General features: G+C 39.6%; 2 protein-coding genes across 5 annotated transcripts in view; one reads left to right on the top strand and one right to left on the bottom strand.

Annotated features, from left to right (window-relative positions):
* Positions 1-11,510: 11,510 nt before the first annotated feature.
* Positions 11,511-15,491, bottom strand: LOC139964844 (small ribosomal subunit protein eS26-like). 2 transcript variants are annotated; one of them, XM_071966868.1, is made up of 4 exons: positions 15,371-15,491; positions 13,016-13,193; positions 12,360-12,493; positions 11,511-11,737 (listed from the first exon to the last, which is right to left on the bottom strand). In XM_071966868.1, the coding sequence occupies exons 1-4, from the start codon at positions 15,371-15,373 to the stop codon at positions 11,633-11,635; spliced, it is 420 nt and encodes a 139-aa protein (XP_071822969.1). In that variant the 5' UTR covers positions 15,374-15,491; the 3' UTR covers positions 11,511-11,632. The 2 variants fall into 2 exon arrangements, with proteins under 2 accessions (XP_071822969.1, XP_071822968.1); XM_071966867.1 differs by having other exon boundaries at positions 11,511-11,740.
* A 2,131-nt stretch (positions 15,492-17,622) lies between these two features.
* LOC139964834 (electroneutral sodium bicarbonate exchanger 1-like) overlaps positions 17,623-19,216 on the top strand; it is a 119,693-nt gene continuing 118,099 nt past the window's right edge. For 2 of the 3 annotated variants that reach the window (XM_071966847.1, XM_071966850.1), the window contains exon 1: positions 17,623-17,797. The gene's annotated coding sequence lies outside the window, so the exon portion shown is untranslated. Of the gene's footprint in view, positions 17,802-19,216 lie in introns of all 3 variants that reach the window. The other variant, XM_071966848.1, reaches the window with a different exon arrangement.

Raw genomic sequence — 19,216 nt, forward strand, 5'->3', positions numbered from 1 at the left:
GGCATCACAACATCAATAACAACAGAGGACTTAATACTCATTGCCGATACGATTGAAAACCAAATAGACACTAATACATAGCTTCTATATACTTTTCCAACTTAACGTAAACTACAAAATTGTGCAAATAAATGCAAATTACTTTTCAAGGCAGACCTTAGAAGACAATAACCTCCTTAAGCCCAGGTAGTCATTACAGGACAGATCTAACCTAAATTCAACGAAATCATTAGCGAGTATAGGAGTATGAGCTGATAAAAGAACAGCGGTGTAGTTGGGATGTGGGTGAAGGGAGACTGAGGAATTGTTACGAATTGTCAGTGAAATGAGGTGATCATAATATAAGATGAGCATTAGTGGCAGTGTAATAATAATTATGGTAATAATAATATTTGAATAGCTGTACAAAAAACTAAATTCCGTGTAAAACTTATCATCGACGGCTTACTAATAGTAATAACAAACAAGGGATTGAACTTAATATCTCCGGTCCGCTGAACCGGAATGGGGGGGGGGGGGGGGGGTATTGTGCAAGTTTATGCATTCACTAGTGCTTGTCAACACCCACGTGTTGTTACACATGCTTTGTATATACGGTGTAAAGCCAAAAAAAAGTCACGCATGTATGGTACACTTTGTATACAATGATAACTGAACCCAACCCGACAGGCGACGCATTCAACTCGAATGGCACGCGTCACACAAAGTTCATGGCGTTACACATCATGGGCACCTCCGGGGACAACGGTCGTGGTTGTTAGGCAATAACATGCTGCAGTTACGTTATATTTTAACAGGTATACGCCGCCGGAAATGACGTCGTATTCGATGTTCGCTTGATCTATAAAGTCCGGGGCATGTAAATATGGACCACATGACAGACACAGTTAAATGTTTCTAGTCGGCGGACCTTTCCACTCCGATATCATATACTTACTTAGCCTATACACTAGAACATATATTACCAATGGATGCATAAACGTGGATGCATAAACATGCATAACATGCATAAAGCTATTAAAATTCAGGTCTCCTTGTTTCAGTGTTGTCTATACTTTTCATAATTTTGAAATAATTGATCATATAGTAATCAGAGATAAGAAATTCTCCGATAAGTATACGGAGTAAATGTTATGGTTTGATTGAAAGTTTCTCCATAATTAAAAGTTTGTGCATTTAATCATTGTTTGTTGCTAATCAAGAAAGAGAGGTTTAGTTGACGGTCAAACAAATAAATCGCAGGCAGAGAGAGGTGAAGAACTCAAGATTGAGCTAATATTCAATTCTCGACGGCTTTATAAGTTTGAATATTTATTCTCGGACCCACATGATGTCTCGACCTTGGTCGCATCAGATATGTGTTCTCAATACTAAGAGGTTACAACAAGTTCCAAAGCAAGCGTCCTTGTATCAAACATGTTTTCTGCAGACTTATACACCCGCGTTTTCTAAGTTAAGTTTGGGTCTAAAACAGTCTTTCAATAACAAAAAATGTGTAACTGTAGTTTAATCGGGAAATATTGATAAAGTGTCCCTAACACAAATTTTTTGTAACAAACCCGTTAAAATGCAAGTCATTCTCAAGTAACATAATAGACTCTGTATGGTCAACACAGTAGTATAGCCTGTCCCCATTGCGAGCACAACGACGGTGACAAGTTATGAAAGTTTTCAAAGGTGACCTGGTTTTGACCTTGTTAATTAATCTGTGACATTGTTGACTGATAAATTAAACCATTTACATCACACAGAGGAGGGAAATTATTCGAGATGGTACTAAAAATATCCTTGCTGATGTTTGAACACGAGTGACCATTATTTCATACTTACTAGCAGATTTGGGGAATTGTACCGTAATGACCTCGAACTACGTGCGCCGAGCAGAAGTAACGGGTGGGGTGTCGGTGTGTGACCACTTCCACAAAATAAAAAAAAATAAAAAAACACCGAATGTTATACTTTCAAGATGTTAGCTAGTAACTTTGAATCCAAGATGGCGGACTCAAATTTCTACTGATTTACCACAATTTTAGGTATACCACATGATTTTGACAGAATTCTGTTTACAAAATTGGGTATGGAGTCTATTGTACGTAGCCCAATACCCTGCAGGTTAGTTCATTGTTAACATGCCAGGAAGTCAATTGATCATGGGAAATGGTTGTTGAAATTCTAGCTATCACGTGCTTATGACTTTGGCCTATTCATTCATGTTATTATAGAAAATAATTAGGTCACAAAAGTATATTATGGGTAAACAATCATTGTATATGCCAAAACAAATCTCTCACAAGAAAACGACTTCTAAGAAATACGAGACACATTCTTGGATATCAAAACAATATTTCGTTTGCAACTCCTTAATGCTTGATCAGAAACGACGTAACTATGGTGACCCACAACAGGTTATTCGATTTTTTCCGCGTACGCTTATCGCTCACTTCCCGTTGTTGTAAACATGATCATTATGGAGAAAGTTGGAGAACATACCCATGTGTCAAGTAACAAGTGGAGACTGGTAATAGAACCATAGGTCATTTCCCTTCCCAACGTCCACCCAACACAGACACACAGACACACACACGATGAGACGTTATAGAGAAAGGAATATGAACTACTAACAAAGTTATTGAGTGAAACTAATAAATATCAATGCATAATCCTTAGTAGTAGTAGTAGTAGTAGTAGTAGTAGTAGTAGTAGTAGTAGTAGTAGTAGTAGTAAGTTGAGTCTCGTCTATCCGACATGCTCAGTGATTAACCTCCGCCACTTATCACGATCTTGCGCAAGGTTTATTGCTTCCTCGAAATTGTTAATTGTTAACGTCCTTAAATTGCGACTTTATTTTTCCCAGCAAGGTAGTCACGGGCCTTCCTAATGGTTTAGCAGTGTGTCTCAATGCTTCTCTTAAAGCAACCTTTGCTGGAGCGTCCTCCTGGAGTCTTGCTATATGACCGAAAATTCTCAACCTCAATCTCAATCTTCTATGTAATTCTCGAACTCATTACATGGTCAAATCCTTACATGGTCAAATTCTCATTACTTCGTATAAACTTAAGCACAATCCTATTAAACGCCGAAACGGTCAAAACTGCGTTCAAAATTCATGTGATAGTAAGTCATCATGTTAATACAAAATAATTTATCACGATGAACACATTACAACGGCAAAGGAGAACGATGCCAAAATGTGATTATGTGAAGTCATAGCAACATGATGACTTGTGATTGAAGTCTGTTTTGGCGATTATTAGAACGAAAGTGTTGTTGTTCGTCTTTTGATAACAGTAATTATGTCACATTAGGACTTGTAAAATTCTATGTACTTTGTGACTACGACATTACCAAAACAGGTTTGTTTTTGGTTGCTGTTTCTTTGTGAGTGTGTATGGGTTGTTTTGGCATAGATGGAAGTACGTGTGGTGCATAAAATGTGAAAACCATTAGGCAATTTTAGACCACTTTATTCCTTCAAAGAGTGCTGAAGGAAATCTGCCTACGCGGTTTAGATTTCCATTGCCAACAATCTGTATGTTCATGGAACGAAGAATTGGAGATGCCACGTGAAACACCAACGGATCAGCAACTTTTTTCATAGTCAGCCTGTTGTTTTTAGAGGTCAAGGTCATTTGGGTCACAAGAGGATCTCGAGAAGAGAAGCTTGGACCAATCTTATATTTAGCATATAGTTGTGACACGTTGAGTTCAAAATGTCTATTGTTTTGAGGGAAGGTCAAAGGTCATTTGGAGGGTCAAATTGTGAAAACCTTGTAAACACGATATCTCAAGAAGGGAAGCTTGGACCAGTCGGATATGTAGTATGTTGTTGTGACACGTTGAGCAAAAATGTCTATTGTTTTTTGTGGAGGTCAAAGGTCATTTGGAGTCACCAGTGGTCAAATTGTGGAAAACTTGTTTTATAATCTCCAACCGAATAGTCCATTAGATAACATGTGTATTACTCCTCATAAGAATAGGACTGGAGGCAATTGGGAATTCGCTTATGGTCAGATTTCAAAAATACCTCAAACGCCCTGGCAAAATGGCTCCTCTGTGCATTATGTACCACAAATGCCACTGCTATTCGACAAAATGATACTTTTTCCTTCCTTACCTATTTTTTAAAACTTTTTGCAACAAAAAGGCTCTTTCTAGTTACAGTTTTCTTTATGTCTCAACAAAGGTATATTTCTTTTGCTTGAGAAATAACAAAAGGGGACAAAAGAACACTTCTTATTGGGCCACGTTTAAGTTTTTCGCAAATGTCATGTTATTAATATACACGCTTCATTGTTTTGGAAAGAAAACAGTATTACTAATCAGGATTGATACAAAAAAGGAATTCCTCCTTTTTTTTGTGCAAATCTAAGAGAGATGGCGCTATAGTTTTATGTAATAGTTTCGTAAATATATTAAATATTAAGATGGTACTTGTGAGCTTCCGTAGGGACAATGTTAGGAGAAAAGCACCTCATTGGGCCACGTGGACATGGGCTGAACACATGTCGGTCGCAGAGTGTTTCGACCCTCTGGCAAAAGGCAAGAATTCGCGGACACCACCTAGGACGCTTCTGGTCGACCTCTGATCAACCAATCCTCCCGGGTTCGTTTACGACAACAAGGGAAACATGGCCACAAAAAGGACCATACCTACAGCCAGAGGTATTATCGCCTCCAGCCTGTCTCGAACCCTAGCCATGGTTTACTCGATTTGCAGTGTAAGGTATTTCGCTTACACCGTCGCGCTAACCAACATGGTAAATGGATTTGCCATATACTGAGTCCAATAATCTTGTTGCTTGTGAGGCCAAATCTCATTAAAGGTCACCAGAGGTCAAACTTAGAGAACCCTTTTACGTGATATCTAACGATGGGAATCATGGATACTTCTCATACGTGATGCATGGATGCATCACATTGAGTACAAGACCCCTATTGCTTCTTGGTGGAATAGGTTGGAGAACACGAGAGAGGGAGATGAACGAATTCGTTAACACAAGTAGTGGGGGTGGGTGGTGAAGAGGAACATAGGACTCGTGGACAATTGAAAGTTGAATTGTTGCACAAATTGAGTGGAAACTATCTGAGTAGCCATCAAAACATCTTTGTATTTATTCCCACAAATGTAAAATGTTGCCATTTTTGATCAGTTGAGATATTTTATTCTCATACTAACTGTATTTTTAACCAAACATTAATAGTGCACACTCCCCCCCCCCCCCCCCCAACCCTACTCACTCAAGTTTTTCAACCCCCTTTCTATTCTTCCTACTCTCACTGACTATAAACATTTATGTCACTTCTGGGAATGTAGTTTAGGGCTGATCAGGATCAGGGACGTCGCTAGAGGGGGGTTTGGGGGTGTCTCACCCCCAATCTTGGTAAAACTGACGATACTTGGAACATTTGAGTGCGACTGTCGGAATTTCCGACTGTCGCACCCTAAGTTACCTAGGCCTATTCATATATTTTTGTGATTGTGCATGACCTAAAAATTTCGGTCAAAATTGACCTTTTATCGGTTGTATTTACCACGTTTTTCTTGCCACTTTGAGAAATTGTATCTCGCGATCCTTATACTCCACCGTACAAAACTTTGATGATTTTGAATACTCAAAAAATGCCTAGTAGAACTACTGTACAACGTTCGCCAGCTTCTTCTTATCTTATCTTATATGGTTCCTTGGCCCTTCGAGGCTCTGAATGCCATGGTTCGCCACTTCGTTCTATCCTCCGCTGTTCGTGTCAGATCGTGTAGGCTTTTTCCTGTCCAATTCCGGATGTCTGCCAACCACGTGTTCCTTGGTCTCCCTCTTTTCCTTTTGCTCCCCACCTTCCCTTCAAGGAGTTATTTCTGAAGGCCCATTCGATCACAAGATGTGGCCCATATACTGCATCTTTCTGTTTTTCAGCTCTGATAGTAGCTTCCTCTCTTCGCTCACCCTGTTAAGTACCTCCTCATTGCTCATCCTGTCTTTGTAGGACACTTTCAGCATCTTTCTATACAGCCAAATCTCGAAGGCTTCAATCTTATCTCTGTCTCTTTAGAGAGTGTCCATGTCTCTAAGCATACAGCAGGGTTGAAAGGACGTAGCATCTCACCATTCTTTTCCTTGTTGCAAGCTTTATGTACTTACTAGTCAGCACACGTCTTTAGGCTTTATGAAGGAGCCTCTTGCAATTTCTATGCGTGACCTGATCTCTTTATCACAGCGGCCATCATCGGTTATCGTTTGTCCGAGATATTTGAAGCTCTTCACCTGTTCTAGTAGCTCTCCGTTCACTCTGATATTCAGCTCCTTCCCCTCGTCTAACCGACTGACTAGCATGGCTTTTGTCTTCTTCGTGTTTTCAGGCCCATCCTCTCACTCCTCTCTTTAACCTCCTCCACTATTCTTTGCAGTTGGTCTTCATTCTCTGCCAAGAGTGCTGTGTCGTCTGCATATCGCAGGTTGTTCACATTCCGTCCACCGATGCTAACACCCTTCAGGTCTGCTATTTCTTTGAAGATGGTTTCTGTGTACAGATTGAACAGCTTCGGAGATACAACACACCCTTGTCTGACCCCCCGTTCTAAGTTCAATACATCAGACTGTCTCTATTTCTTCTTGTGGCAACCATGGAAGACTATAGGACTTATACTCTGTGAGGTCCCAGACTCTTCAGAGGTGGATGGCCGATTACCCCGTAACTATAAGGCTCGCCCATGACATTCCACAAAGCCTTTGCTGGTTCCGCCGTAGAGACCGTTGCCCAGAGGATCCTCCGCTCTCCTTGCCGTTCCGGTCTTCACACACTTAGGAGAGAAACGTCTCTCCCAGCAACCAAGTGCATGGTTACTGTTCCCTTCGGAAGGTTTAGCAGGCTAGTCGAAGCCAGTGCCCAGGGTGTACCCGCCGGTGTGTGCAACCGACTACTAGGAGGTACCAACGAAAGTAGTGGGGTGGTTTGGGCCCAGTATGCGCCCCATCCACATGCAGAACATGAACGACTGATGGGAGCTGCAGAGGTACTACCCAGACCGCTCCCCACCTATGCCAGCTTCAATTCGGCTTATTTATGTAGTAATTTTGCTATTGTGTGGGTTGACACTGTTCGCTAGCTTCAAGTAAGTTCAGGATATATAGGCCTATTGTCTCTGGGGAATACAATAAAACACTCAATGCTAATCTACGGAAGCTTAAAAATGCCATCAACATGGAAAAATTCCATGTGAGTGATAAATAGCCCCGCCCCCCCCCCCTTTGTTATACATTAAGGTAGCTATTGTAGTATGTGGTCTATGTAGCCTTCAAGCAGATAACTTATACTCAGTTGGTTATTTGCTTAACCAGAGTGATTAATAAGTTTGTGAAGTGAGGGCCATTGGTACAATTGTATCGAAAAAAGTTGAAAAGTGCAGTCGCGAAAGAATGGGTGTCTGGCTGACACTGACCGTATCGTTGACGAGTAGCGCGGGTGGGGGGGGGGGGAGGTACAAGGCAGCAGTCGGAATTTTCTAGCTCCAAAACCCATCCAGTTGGAATTTCAGCCACTGCACACCCCCAATAACCAGGGCTTAGCTATGTCCCTGATCAGAATACTAGTATATGTATGCATTCAAATATGCAAAATACAATTTAAAGAGATGATTTCACTTCAACAATGGTAGAGTCCAAGGGTATATTATATAAACTGCTCAATACCATATTGTTAAACCACAATGTGACATTTTATTAGTTTCAGGCGTCATGCTACTTGATATTGTATAGTGCATGATGAATATACATGACCTTGTTACTATTGTCATGAAGTATTGTACCATATAGGTTCAAGTTCCTAGGTATTGTGTAGATTTCACATTGCGCACTTACAGAAGTATAGTTGAATATTTATAATCTAAATGTAGTTAGTTTCTGTGGAATATTCTTCAACTCTTTTGCTGTTAGTATCCAGAAACATTGTTCTTTGGTTAAACACAGTGTTGGAAATACACCTGTCAGAATTTCATATTTGCCTGAAGAAAATTGCAGTGTTACTAAAACTACATATACTATGAAACTTGATGATTAAGGAGTTAAGCACAGTGGCCGAGTGGTTAAGGCGTTGGACCCTAAAGCTCCAATGGACATGTCCGCGTGGGTTCGATTCCTACCTGTGCTAAGTTTTTCCTCGCTTTTAATTCAATTTCAAGTTCAAAATTGATCAATTACTGGAGAAATTGTTACTTTTAAGAAAGATATAACGTTTTATTTAATCTTCCATGTTAATGTGATGGCTTAATGGCAGAGTGGATAAGGAGTGTGACTTGAAAGGGATTGATGGAACTGAGTTAAATTCCCAGTCTAGCACGATCCAACTCGTAGTAAGCAATTAAGATGACTGTAGACACTTTATATATATTTCTAGATCTCGGCAAAAACCATTGTCACCATTGTTATCAGTGCGAATTACTATCTAAGCGGAGAGCCACCATTGGTTGGCGCGCAGCGTACCAAGAAAATTTCTGGTTTTGATAGCCCCCCAGATCACCGGAAATGGCGCTTCTCGGGCTTGAAATTAACCAACCAGATGTACACTTTTGCCTGAGAACCAAGTTTTTCCCAATAGTTTTTTTTTCATCCATAACCTTTTACAAGATTGTCACCAGTCACACATCATGTTCGACCTCATCGCATCTCCTGTGGATCATTGCTTTTGTATAGGTAATACTACGTAATGGCCCACAATACCCGTCAGCCCCACTTTTTCAAGGTTTTAAGCCCATTATTTGTTCATAATTTGAATAATAAATTCATTTCAAAACATACCCATAATGTTGCACAAAATTTCATCTATGGACAACCAATATAGAAAAAAAAAACCCTTCAACCCTAACAGACCGGTCAAAATTGCACGAGTAGAGGGAAGTATGATGAAGAATGTTGGTCAGGGAATTTACGAAAATTCAGATATTGTTAATTTATTGGTGTACAAATATTAAAACCTCTTATAACGGCTACTATAAAACTTCGATATCATAAAAATACAAAAAAATATGCTCGAGGCGGGGCGGTCTCCCCCTTCGCCCCCCCCCCCTGGCTACGGGCCTGCGGTTAGAAATCTTGTAGGTAACAGGCCAAATGGAAACCCAGTGAACCCATGTCGATGTGGATTATATATATGATTGTACGTACTTACACTCATACACAGGGGATGTACAGACATTATGATAATAATCATGAGTGACAACATGCTATACGGTCACAGGTCACAGAAACGACCACGAAGAGTCATTTACCTCATGCAGCATATGTTGGATGAAGTTTTAGCCACTGTCAAATATGATTTGGATGAATAATCTCACGCATTATTTTCTACTTATAGCCACAAAAAAAAACTATGACACCAAATATTGGGGGATATTAGATACTATATCCCCCACCTTAAATATTGGGGGACATGTCCCCCCGTCCCCCCCCCACCCCATGATCGCCGCCCATGGGCTAGAAGATTGTATGCTGCTATGGGCAACACATTGGCCTGCCACTGGTGATATTAAGAAGTGTCATGCCACCGTCAACTAGGCATCAGCGTACTGCTGCTGGTGAGCCTTCCCCAATTAAGATACTTTCCGAGGTTACAGCCGGTAATAATTTCTCACTCATTAGAAAGGCGAGCGATGACTTAAATTCAGATGACCCTTTCACATGCCATTCAAATCGATTAAATATTTAACAAAATAAACTCCATATTTTCTCAAGAGGACTCTCTCCCAATCTCTTCCCCCTCCCCTTTTGTAGGTACTTTGTTCATCACTTGCTTTGAAAATAAAATAAAATACTGCACACATAAGTTTCCAATGTGCAATTAAATCGAACCATGTATCTGTATAAATGCCTAACCTTTGTTCATTGAAAGTATTGATGTCGTAGATATCTATTATGGAGATTTGAACAGTAGTCATAGTGGCGAGTGAGTTTTGCGTTTTGGCGAGTACATTTTTAGTCACTGTCGCCAAATAGCGAGTACTTTAAAAATATTTAATTGTCGAGGCCTGAAAACCATTAAAACATGATTTCTCATAGTCGAAATCAATGATACTTTTCATGCATTGCATATGGATTTGCCATATTGTGTACACAAATTATTTTGCTTGTGAGGTCAAATCTCATTTGATGTCACCACAGGTCAACTTTGAAAACCCATTTACATGATATCTAACGATGGGAATCAAAGATACTTCTCATACTACGGTGTGTGGATGCATCACATCGAGTACAAGACCCCTGTTGTTTGAAGGTGTGTATAGCCACGTATCATGACATAGCGTAATTGTACATCATAATAGTGATTCAGGCCACTTATATTGTAACAGCTATTTCTGGATAACAAGCAGCCTAGTTTGAAGTCATCTAAACTTCAATGCATTTTGCATTCTGGTTTCATTCAAATGGATGGCGCTGTTAACAAACAGTGTGGATGAATTGTACATTACTAGTTTCAGTTCTTTTTCATATTAGTAGCCTTCGAAATCCACCGTTATCCACACCATCGTTACAAAATGTGATATCGATAGGAAATGGTGTTGTCAAGGTTATGTGCGAAAAAGTACGTTCTTTAGTTCATGGAAATCCACTTTCTATAAGTTATATCGTCACAACTGAACCAAAAGGGATAAGGTGGGGAGTCTTAAGAGGATACTGGTTTTACATCGAGTATGCAGTGATCCCTTATCCGACATAATCAATGACATTTTAAGGGACAAGAACTAATATTTTTCAATGGCTGAGAATAATGCAGAGGATCACTTTTAGTGACAATACTAGAGTGCTCAGGTGGAGAGGGTGGACAAAGATACCACAGGTGGTGGGCACTCAAAGTTTATACTCGCCCCAAACCACGTGCGGCGCTCTGAAAAAGTTAACTTTCCGTTGCTTGCAAGTGAAGTTTTCTTCTTGTCGTTACAAAATGCAGACAGTAATGAAACGTGATACCTTGTTACCTTTTATTAAGACCTGTGATGTCCATCGCTGCTATGTACACTGTGTTGTGGGTATTGACCGTAGCTGTATGTATTGACTGTACACTAGTGTCTAATTACCCATGTTAACAAGCTGTGTGTGTATGTTCTGGGATCGATGGTGGTGTCTAACACTTCTGTTACACCTCATTCGAAACTAGGTCAGATTACCGGCATGAGATGTTTCTTTGTGCGCGAGTCTTCACACCCTTTAATTTGCCTCTTGTTAATAAGTTTCTCAAGTTAAGTTCCACTTTTCGAACAACACAAAATTGAGAAAAGCAAATAATTGTGTCACAATGAGGATGGGGAGGTTAAGAAAGTATAAAAGCTTTTTTCATTAAAATAATCTTGCTGAATAGTTTTAAAAATGAGGTGTTCAATGCTTCACTACTTGCACATTGCATAACAATGGAGGATGGGCTGAGGATAGGTCCAACTGATCAGAATACACAATGTTAGACTGTGTAATACTCTGTAATTGTTGCTAAACAAAAGAGAGACAACAAAAAAAGAAGACCCAAGTGTATAGTTTTGTTTTTTCTTTCACATTCTGGATACCATTAAGCAACACAACATTACAAAATCAGTTAATTCTCTGATATTTTGTAGTCTATGACTGATTCAGAAGCAGGATCGGTCGTCTGTTCTTTATGTTCGTGGTCCAGGGCCTCCGCCACCACCACCGCCGCCGCCAGTGTTACCGCCACCACCACCCCCACCAGGGCCGCTCTGTCCTTGCCTCTGTTGTTGAGACTGCTAGAGAAATAAAGAAGATTGAGAAATCATCAGCAGTGTGAAAACTCAGGAAGCCATGTTACTTCATCAACGACCACCCCTTCCCCTCAACTCTTTATAACTATTGAATATCTGACCAGGGAGCAAAAAATTGCATGATTTTCATTGCCATGTTTTTTGCATGAGAACATATAAGGACATGATTATTACATATACAACAATGTTAGACACTGACCTCTGGTGACCTCAAAATGACCTTTAATCTTCACAGATAACAAAAGTGTGCTAATTTTCAACCGGTGCATAAAAAACTAAGAGACAGGTGTAGCCAAAGATGTTATGAAAACAATTTTTCTTTCTTACAATCATCCTCCAATCCATTTATCTACAGAGGAAGATTGCTGCATGAGAAACATGCACTTTTCAAATGCCTTGATATTTATAGCACATTGGCAGCTAAGTACACATTGCTAGTGTATCACAACTTAATAGGAAACCTGGACAGTCTCGACAGGCACATAATGCCTAAACTCGCCTTCTCACAAAAACCTGCAATTTTTCGTCAGATTAGGATTGTATCATTTCCAGGATGCAACCTAACCTTTCAGCCTTATTTACCAAGCTCCACCTTCCAACTTACCATGCCTGGCCTGAAACGAGGCGGAGGGGTACGGTCCTTACGAGCTTCCTTAGAACGGTTACGCACAACCTTGGAGTGAATGGCACAGCTTACGCAGTAGTGTAACTTTGCGTAAAGTTTTGGTAGAGCGTATACTGTAATACAAGAGAAAACGAAGGAGGGAGTATTATTGAAAGCATTCCTAGTAGTTTGCTAGAAATCGACATCGAAAGTTCATGTCGATATCTTCTGTAATTTTAAGAATATGTGTCGGTATGGACAGAATGTTAAGTAATGTTTTTAATTTGCTCATACTAGTTTTACTATGCAAATGTGTCCAGGTGAAGAAATGTGAGGACGAAGTCATCAACCTTATTTCATGAGTAATATGCCTACCGGGAAGAGCTGTCAAAACTTGTCAAATCATAAATAGCTCTGGTGTCCGTATGATCTCTAAACATGACGATGTTAAAGATGCTTTCCCACTTGGCTTTAATAAATGCTTTGATGCGACCCCATACCAATATAGTTGACGTAAAAATAAAGTCCAGAGCAAAAATTTTTTTTTTCAATGCTTCAAACTATACAAATCCATTTAAAATAAAAAGATTCATTCAGTCCACATAGCGTCAAGACAGATCTCAAGGAAAAGTTTTAATTTCTTCCATCTTTCTTACCATCATACACACTGGCATCTTGGATATCCCTAATAGCAGCAGCTTCCACGATGTTCCTGATCACAAACTTCTTAATTGCCTTATCCTTAGGCACACAGCGGGCACAGTTGGTGCAGCGTACCGGCTTTACGTGGCCGCGCCCCTTCTTGCTGCGGCCGTTGTTGCGCCTTTTCTGCGTCTGCAAGAGAGATAAGAGGATGGAAGATACAATATTGAGCTAACACATAATTGTGCCATGTTTTATGTTCACTACTCTACAGGACATTCCAAATCATGACAGATGGGAAATGTTCTCACATTGCTTCTTCACCTTTGTACTTCGATGACGAGAAAGTTATTAATTAATAAATCAAAGATATTCACAAGAGACAAAAGTTTACTTTAGAGTAGGTACAATCTGAAGACAAAAGACAAGTTACATTATCAATCAAAGTCATGAAATTGGATTTTTTATCTTCCGAAAATTGGTACTCTCTTTGTACTATCTTATAGTGGTTTCATATAAATGCAGAAACAAAATATCAAGGATTGAAGTGCAAAGAGTTTACAGAAGAACAAGAATTCACAGAAGAACAAGATAAGGCAAATTCTATGTGGACACTTAAGATAAGATACGAAACTTCATGTGACAGACAGTAAAGAAGTAATCTGTGAGATTTGTCATCTAATTAGTAGAATAACAGCTCCAATGTATACTCTTAAAACATCATGTTTATTCACAATAAATTCTCAATTATTATCTCAATGATGTCATATTTCATAATTTTGATATATACAATCTGGATGCAACATAATTTGTTTTCAAATCCATGCTAGAGGTTTATGCAAAACACTGTCCATTACAATGTTAGCTCAAATGCTATATAGTTCACTAATATTGATCATCCTTGGCTCAGTAGAAAAGCTATGTGAAAAACTTTTTTTTTTCTTTTTAGAAAATTTCAGCATAGTTTAAATAGAAAGTTTGATGTGTAAGTATATAACATTGGGAACAGGCAGGGGTGCCAGCCATCTCATGGGGCTTTCAGCCCAACTGCAAAATAGTAAAGTTTAGGGATATCAAGAACCAAAATTGCAATTTTCATTAGTGAATCTTTGTATAAATGTTAGTTTCACTGATTTAAGGCCACTTCAAGATATTCTGCCCATTAAATATGCCTTTATCTTTTTGACTGTAGATACAATAATCTATTCTGATTTCAGAATACTGTGAAAATGGTCAAACTTATCAGTGTATGATCGCCATTTTCACCTACCAAACTTGGAGAGCTTTTGTACCTTTACAGCATCCAGTTATCAGTCACTGTGCACTGCAAATTGTCAATTTACAACTAGCCTCTAAGTAAAGTCAGTTTAACTGTTATGTTGTGGTGTTGATTAGTAGTTGATGGCAAGCCTAGTCAGGTCAGTTTAGCTGTTATGTTGTGGAGTTGATTAGTAGGCAATGGCAGGTCATGGGCCTACCTACTAATAATATTACATCTCAATATAAAAATAACAAACTAATGGGAACCCCTGCTTAGGGCCTAGGCCTACATCATATCCAATACGATCTTCACCCTGGGCCATGTGAGACAAACACTGGCCCAACCCACAATGTAGAATGCTAAATATGTAACACAGACCTAAGGTAAGCCTAACATACTGAGGCCAAGTCTAGGTTACATAACTACAATATTACATGTAGGCCTAGGAGAGTAATTATAGAATACCCTGCACTTTTCTATCACCATATTTTTTGGTTAAAGTTGGAGTCGCAGTCGTGATATCATGTTTTGATTGGCCTATACTTGAACCAGAGTCATAGTGGAGAAGCATAAAACACCTGACTATGACTACATCAGAAAAAGGTAGCTGCAACAAAGTGTGGGTATTCTATAATTTTACCCAATTAATTTAGGCCCAATCCAAGATTTCACACTTGTGTAGCCTAGGCCTAGGCCCTACTCTCATTCAGATATGACATAACTTCAGAGAAAATATTAAACAATGACAACTTGTAATTATTACAGCCTGCTTATTTTCCAGCGGTTTATAATGCTGTGAACGTCAAAGATTAATAAAATACGGACTAGGCCTACAGCCTTTATTTGCCTTGTCGTAGGCTAGGCCTGCAGGATGGTGTGATGAAGGTATGTTAGTCTACCCGAATCTTTGACATGCTTTTAATTCTGAGAACAGTCGTGAAAATCAAGTGAAGTTTCCACGACTTACTCACAAAACCAATAACATTTTGTCGACCGTTTCAAATCTTTATGCTCATTACTAACGGATTAGGGTAAAGAGAACTAAAAGAAGGCGCAAAGTAGTGAGAAATTAGAAGAACAAAATAGCGGGGATTTTGGTCACACATACCATGTTGCAGGGTGTCGATCAAAGAGGGCGCTCGGTAAAAATCATTTAGAATCGTGAACGTAACCAGATTGCAATACGCCTTGCGGCTAAATGTAATTTGCATTTTGCGGTAGTTGGAAATAGCTGTGTATGTGTTCAATTGGGGGTGGTGGCGGGGGGGGGGGGGTAGGCCTGCTTCGTTTCTCGCCAGAAATGTTAACTTTAACAGATGACAAGCTGTCAAAGTTTAACTCATTAAGGGGGGGGGGCGGGCCTTTTTACCCTTCCCCGGATCCGTCTCTGCATCCTAATATCGGTTCCCAACTCATGTATGATTTTCCTATGCCCCTAAGAGTAAGTCAGTTGAACTTATTTTTTCCAGAAATGGCATAGTATTTTCATAGCAATAAGGGGCACGTATTCACTTTACATTTTGTTAAACTAATACCAGTCGAGTGCGCAATTGGGAGGGAAGCAGGGCGGGGGGGGGGGGAGCCCCACCCCAACGTCGCAGAGAAATTGGTTCAATCGAGGTATTAGACCACTACTACGGGTGTCAACGTTGCGTTTAAAGCTACCGTTTGTATAGCAATAATTGATAGTTTAATTTAGTATACCACAGAATGCATCATTTGACATCAGGAAGTTTAATTCTACCTGTCATTCAACGTTCCTTATTCAATTCGTATCCATATTTGTTCAATCATTTCAGTGTCATTCTGTTTCCTTCTCGTGAACGTTTTTAATTTGATTAATTTTACTAATTTTGAAACAGCGCCACGAGAATGTCACGTTTTCAAATGATGGAACAGATTTCAAACTTGGAAGTTCTCTATAAGTAGTGTACTTTCTTTAGCCTTACTGCCCAGCAGTTAATCCTTTTTTCAGAGAAACCATCCTCTTCTCCCGTGCCTTGCGAAAACTTGACCACAGCGTTAGAAAGAGTATTTAGTGTGTTGGGGATCTTCCTCAGAACTGAGAATATTAGGTTTATTGTGTTACGGTGGCACAAAAAAAAAGACAATTGAAATTGCAGCACGCAGCTGGTTCAAAATATCATCCATTTTATTCCCAAATATCGATTGCTATTTGAAATTTCGCGGTTTTAATGCCGCAATTTCGACTTAGTAAGTTTATATAAAAGTAATCTACCATCTTCGCGAAATTTTAACTTGTATATCGACTCGGTTCGAAGTGTTCCTCGGGATTTCGATTCAAGTCTATCGACTTATTTGCTTAAATATTTCGGCGTTTGTGTCGAAATTTCGACTCGAATTTAAATTATTTCGTCGCAAATTTTACACAAACAATGTGAGTTTGTGGTGACTTTTTACTCGAACAGTTTCAACATGAGAATCGAAAATTTGACATCTTGTAATATCGACTTATACTGCAGAGCAGTCTTTCAAGTGAAATACTATTGCATAGGTCTGACCTACTTCCTTCCAAAAAAAAAAAAAAACATAAACAAGAAAAGACTAGAATGAATCAAGATAATTTCATCAACTGTCTTCATGAAGCTCTCGTGTTCGTTGGGCGGCGAAAATGGAAGGATAGAAAATTCCGTTTTGTCAATGAGGACTCGGGAAAACATCGGTAAATCATAATTTATCCTCATTTTCATTAGTATACTGACTTAATTCATGAAGGGGCTCCCCCCTCCCCTGGCTATGTACGCCATCAGTGGTACTTTTTAAGCAAAGTCACCCAGGAAAGAACATTGGGCACAACAACCAAACTACCGAACGACTGATCCGTTCTCAACCCCAGTCCCCTTACATTGAGACTGTGACTGTGTGATCGTCGTTGCGTGTGTATCACCATTCCCCTCGAAAGGGAACATATACTACATATGATCTTAGCCAAAAGGCCGAGAAGCGATCTGTGGTTACGAACCCAGAGCCTAGTCTGTACTGCTTTATTTTTTTAGGTAAGGGGTTCACTGTTACCAAAAGTTGAATTTCTGCCTATAGACTGCGTTCTCATACAGTAGTTATTTTGTTGAGATCATATTATATCTTACCGTTCCCCTCTCCTCTAACCCTCCTCTCCACCCCAAAATAGAAGAAGAATTAATGAGCATACATCTGATGTCGCAACTGTTATAATTGCGTAAGGTTACCACCAAAACGTTGAAATTATGGGAGATATAGCAACGTTTCTTGTCCTCGTGCATAATACAGACTGGAGCAACTTTTCTAAGCTCGAATATCGTCGTCATGCAGAAATTACTACTAACACGTTTGTTATTTGCTTACCGTGACTGCCTTGCAATACTGTACACTGTGGTCTCATTTTGCGCACATGTGATTGTGCCGAAGTCGCAGTTAAGACAGTAAGAGGATAGCCTAGGTCTGTGCCGGTCGCATGGACAGAGGAATCTCAGAAAGGACCTTTCGAGTCAAATGTTAGATTTTTAAATGCGTTATCCTTTAATTCAACGGAAAGGTAAGTATCTAGACACTTGTAAATGATTGCGGCCATAATGTCTGCGTTGAATTATTCATGAAAATAGCAGTTAAGCGAAGTCACCACACTGCCTTTAAATTAAAGTTTACTGTTCGTATCCCACAGCTGTTTCCTTTGTGTATCGCATAAATGTGGTCGCCTATCACATGTAAAATTAACGTTAGGACACGGTTCCGCGAATACGCACTCATTTGATCGTATTGTATGTTGAACTAGATTTGGGTTGGGACTATTCTAAGAAAGGTCTTCAGACATGATCGAACTGAAATGAGCACAGGTCAATTAAAGCTAGGCCTAGTAACAGCACTATAATGTAATCCTAGCTATAGCTGGGCCCTAGGCCTAGCCTATGTTTGGCCAAACGACAATATTAGTTGGCCAGTCCAATTAGGCTAGGCCTGCAAGCCATTAAGTGCTACATCTTGAGACTGAGATGAGGCAGTTTTCCTTTCTCATTTTCGAACTAGGCTACTGTTATTTTTAGCCTCTTATTTACGAAGAAGGACTCTACAAAGATGTATTTAACAAAAGGGCTGTGAGTTTTCGTTTAAAGACCTAAACGTTTAAACGGCCGATTTTACGTTCGTTTAAACGTTTAAACGTTCGCGAAAATCGCGAGAAAACGCCGAGTATAAAGGCGTGGGGTCCAGGGGGCCGCCCTAGGGCCCTGGTGGGGCGAAGACCCCGGAAAAGGAAAAGGATTTTTTTTTTCGTGTCTGGCGATAAAAAAATTCGCAGTTGAGGATGCAAAATGCTGACAACTTTTTGAATTTAAATTGTCACGAAGCTGATGAAAAATTTTAAATGACAAGTTAGAGTAGCTGTATTATGTTATAAAATGAAAAGAGATTTAATCTGTTTTACAATCTTTAAAAAGTTTAACTTACAGGACCTCCGATATTATGAAACAAAAAACGTTCGGCAAAGCCCCGTTTCTAGAATGCCTAACAATGAATAGCGCGCACTAAACGTACATTAGTTTACAACTGCAGTACGGTTTAACCTAACTTAAATACTACGGTAGGATACTGTATATGTGCTCAGAATTTTCCCAGGTACCTTGGCAAACAACTGCGCGCTCATCCCCTGTCTAACACCTGTTTGTTAACATTTTTGGCACGTTTCCAAGAAACGTTTCATGGAGTACTCCCCATGATACACGAGGCACATTTCATACACGCAGCACAAGATATCAAGCTATGTCATCTTTATGAAAGTAAACCTTGTAATAAAATATGTTTTAGGCCACACGTTTTTGTAGTTACGTGAGATCCGTAACAGACGAGGTGGTTAGGCTATTTGCTATACACTTAACTGTGGTAGGACATTATTTTTTCCGTATTTTTGGAAATTCTAGAAAATACTTTCTCTTCCCCCCGCTTAACACCAAATGTGGTC

The sequence above is a fragment of the Apostichopus japonicus genome, chromosome 23 (assembly GCF_037975245.1).
Source record: "Apostichopus japonicus isolate 1M-3 chromosome 23, ASM3797524v1, whole genome shotgun sequence".
NCBI lineage: Eukaryota > Metazoa > Echinodermata > Holothuroidea > Aspidochirotida > Stichopodidae > Apostichopus > Apostichopus japonicus.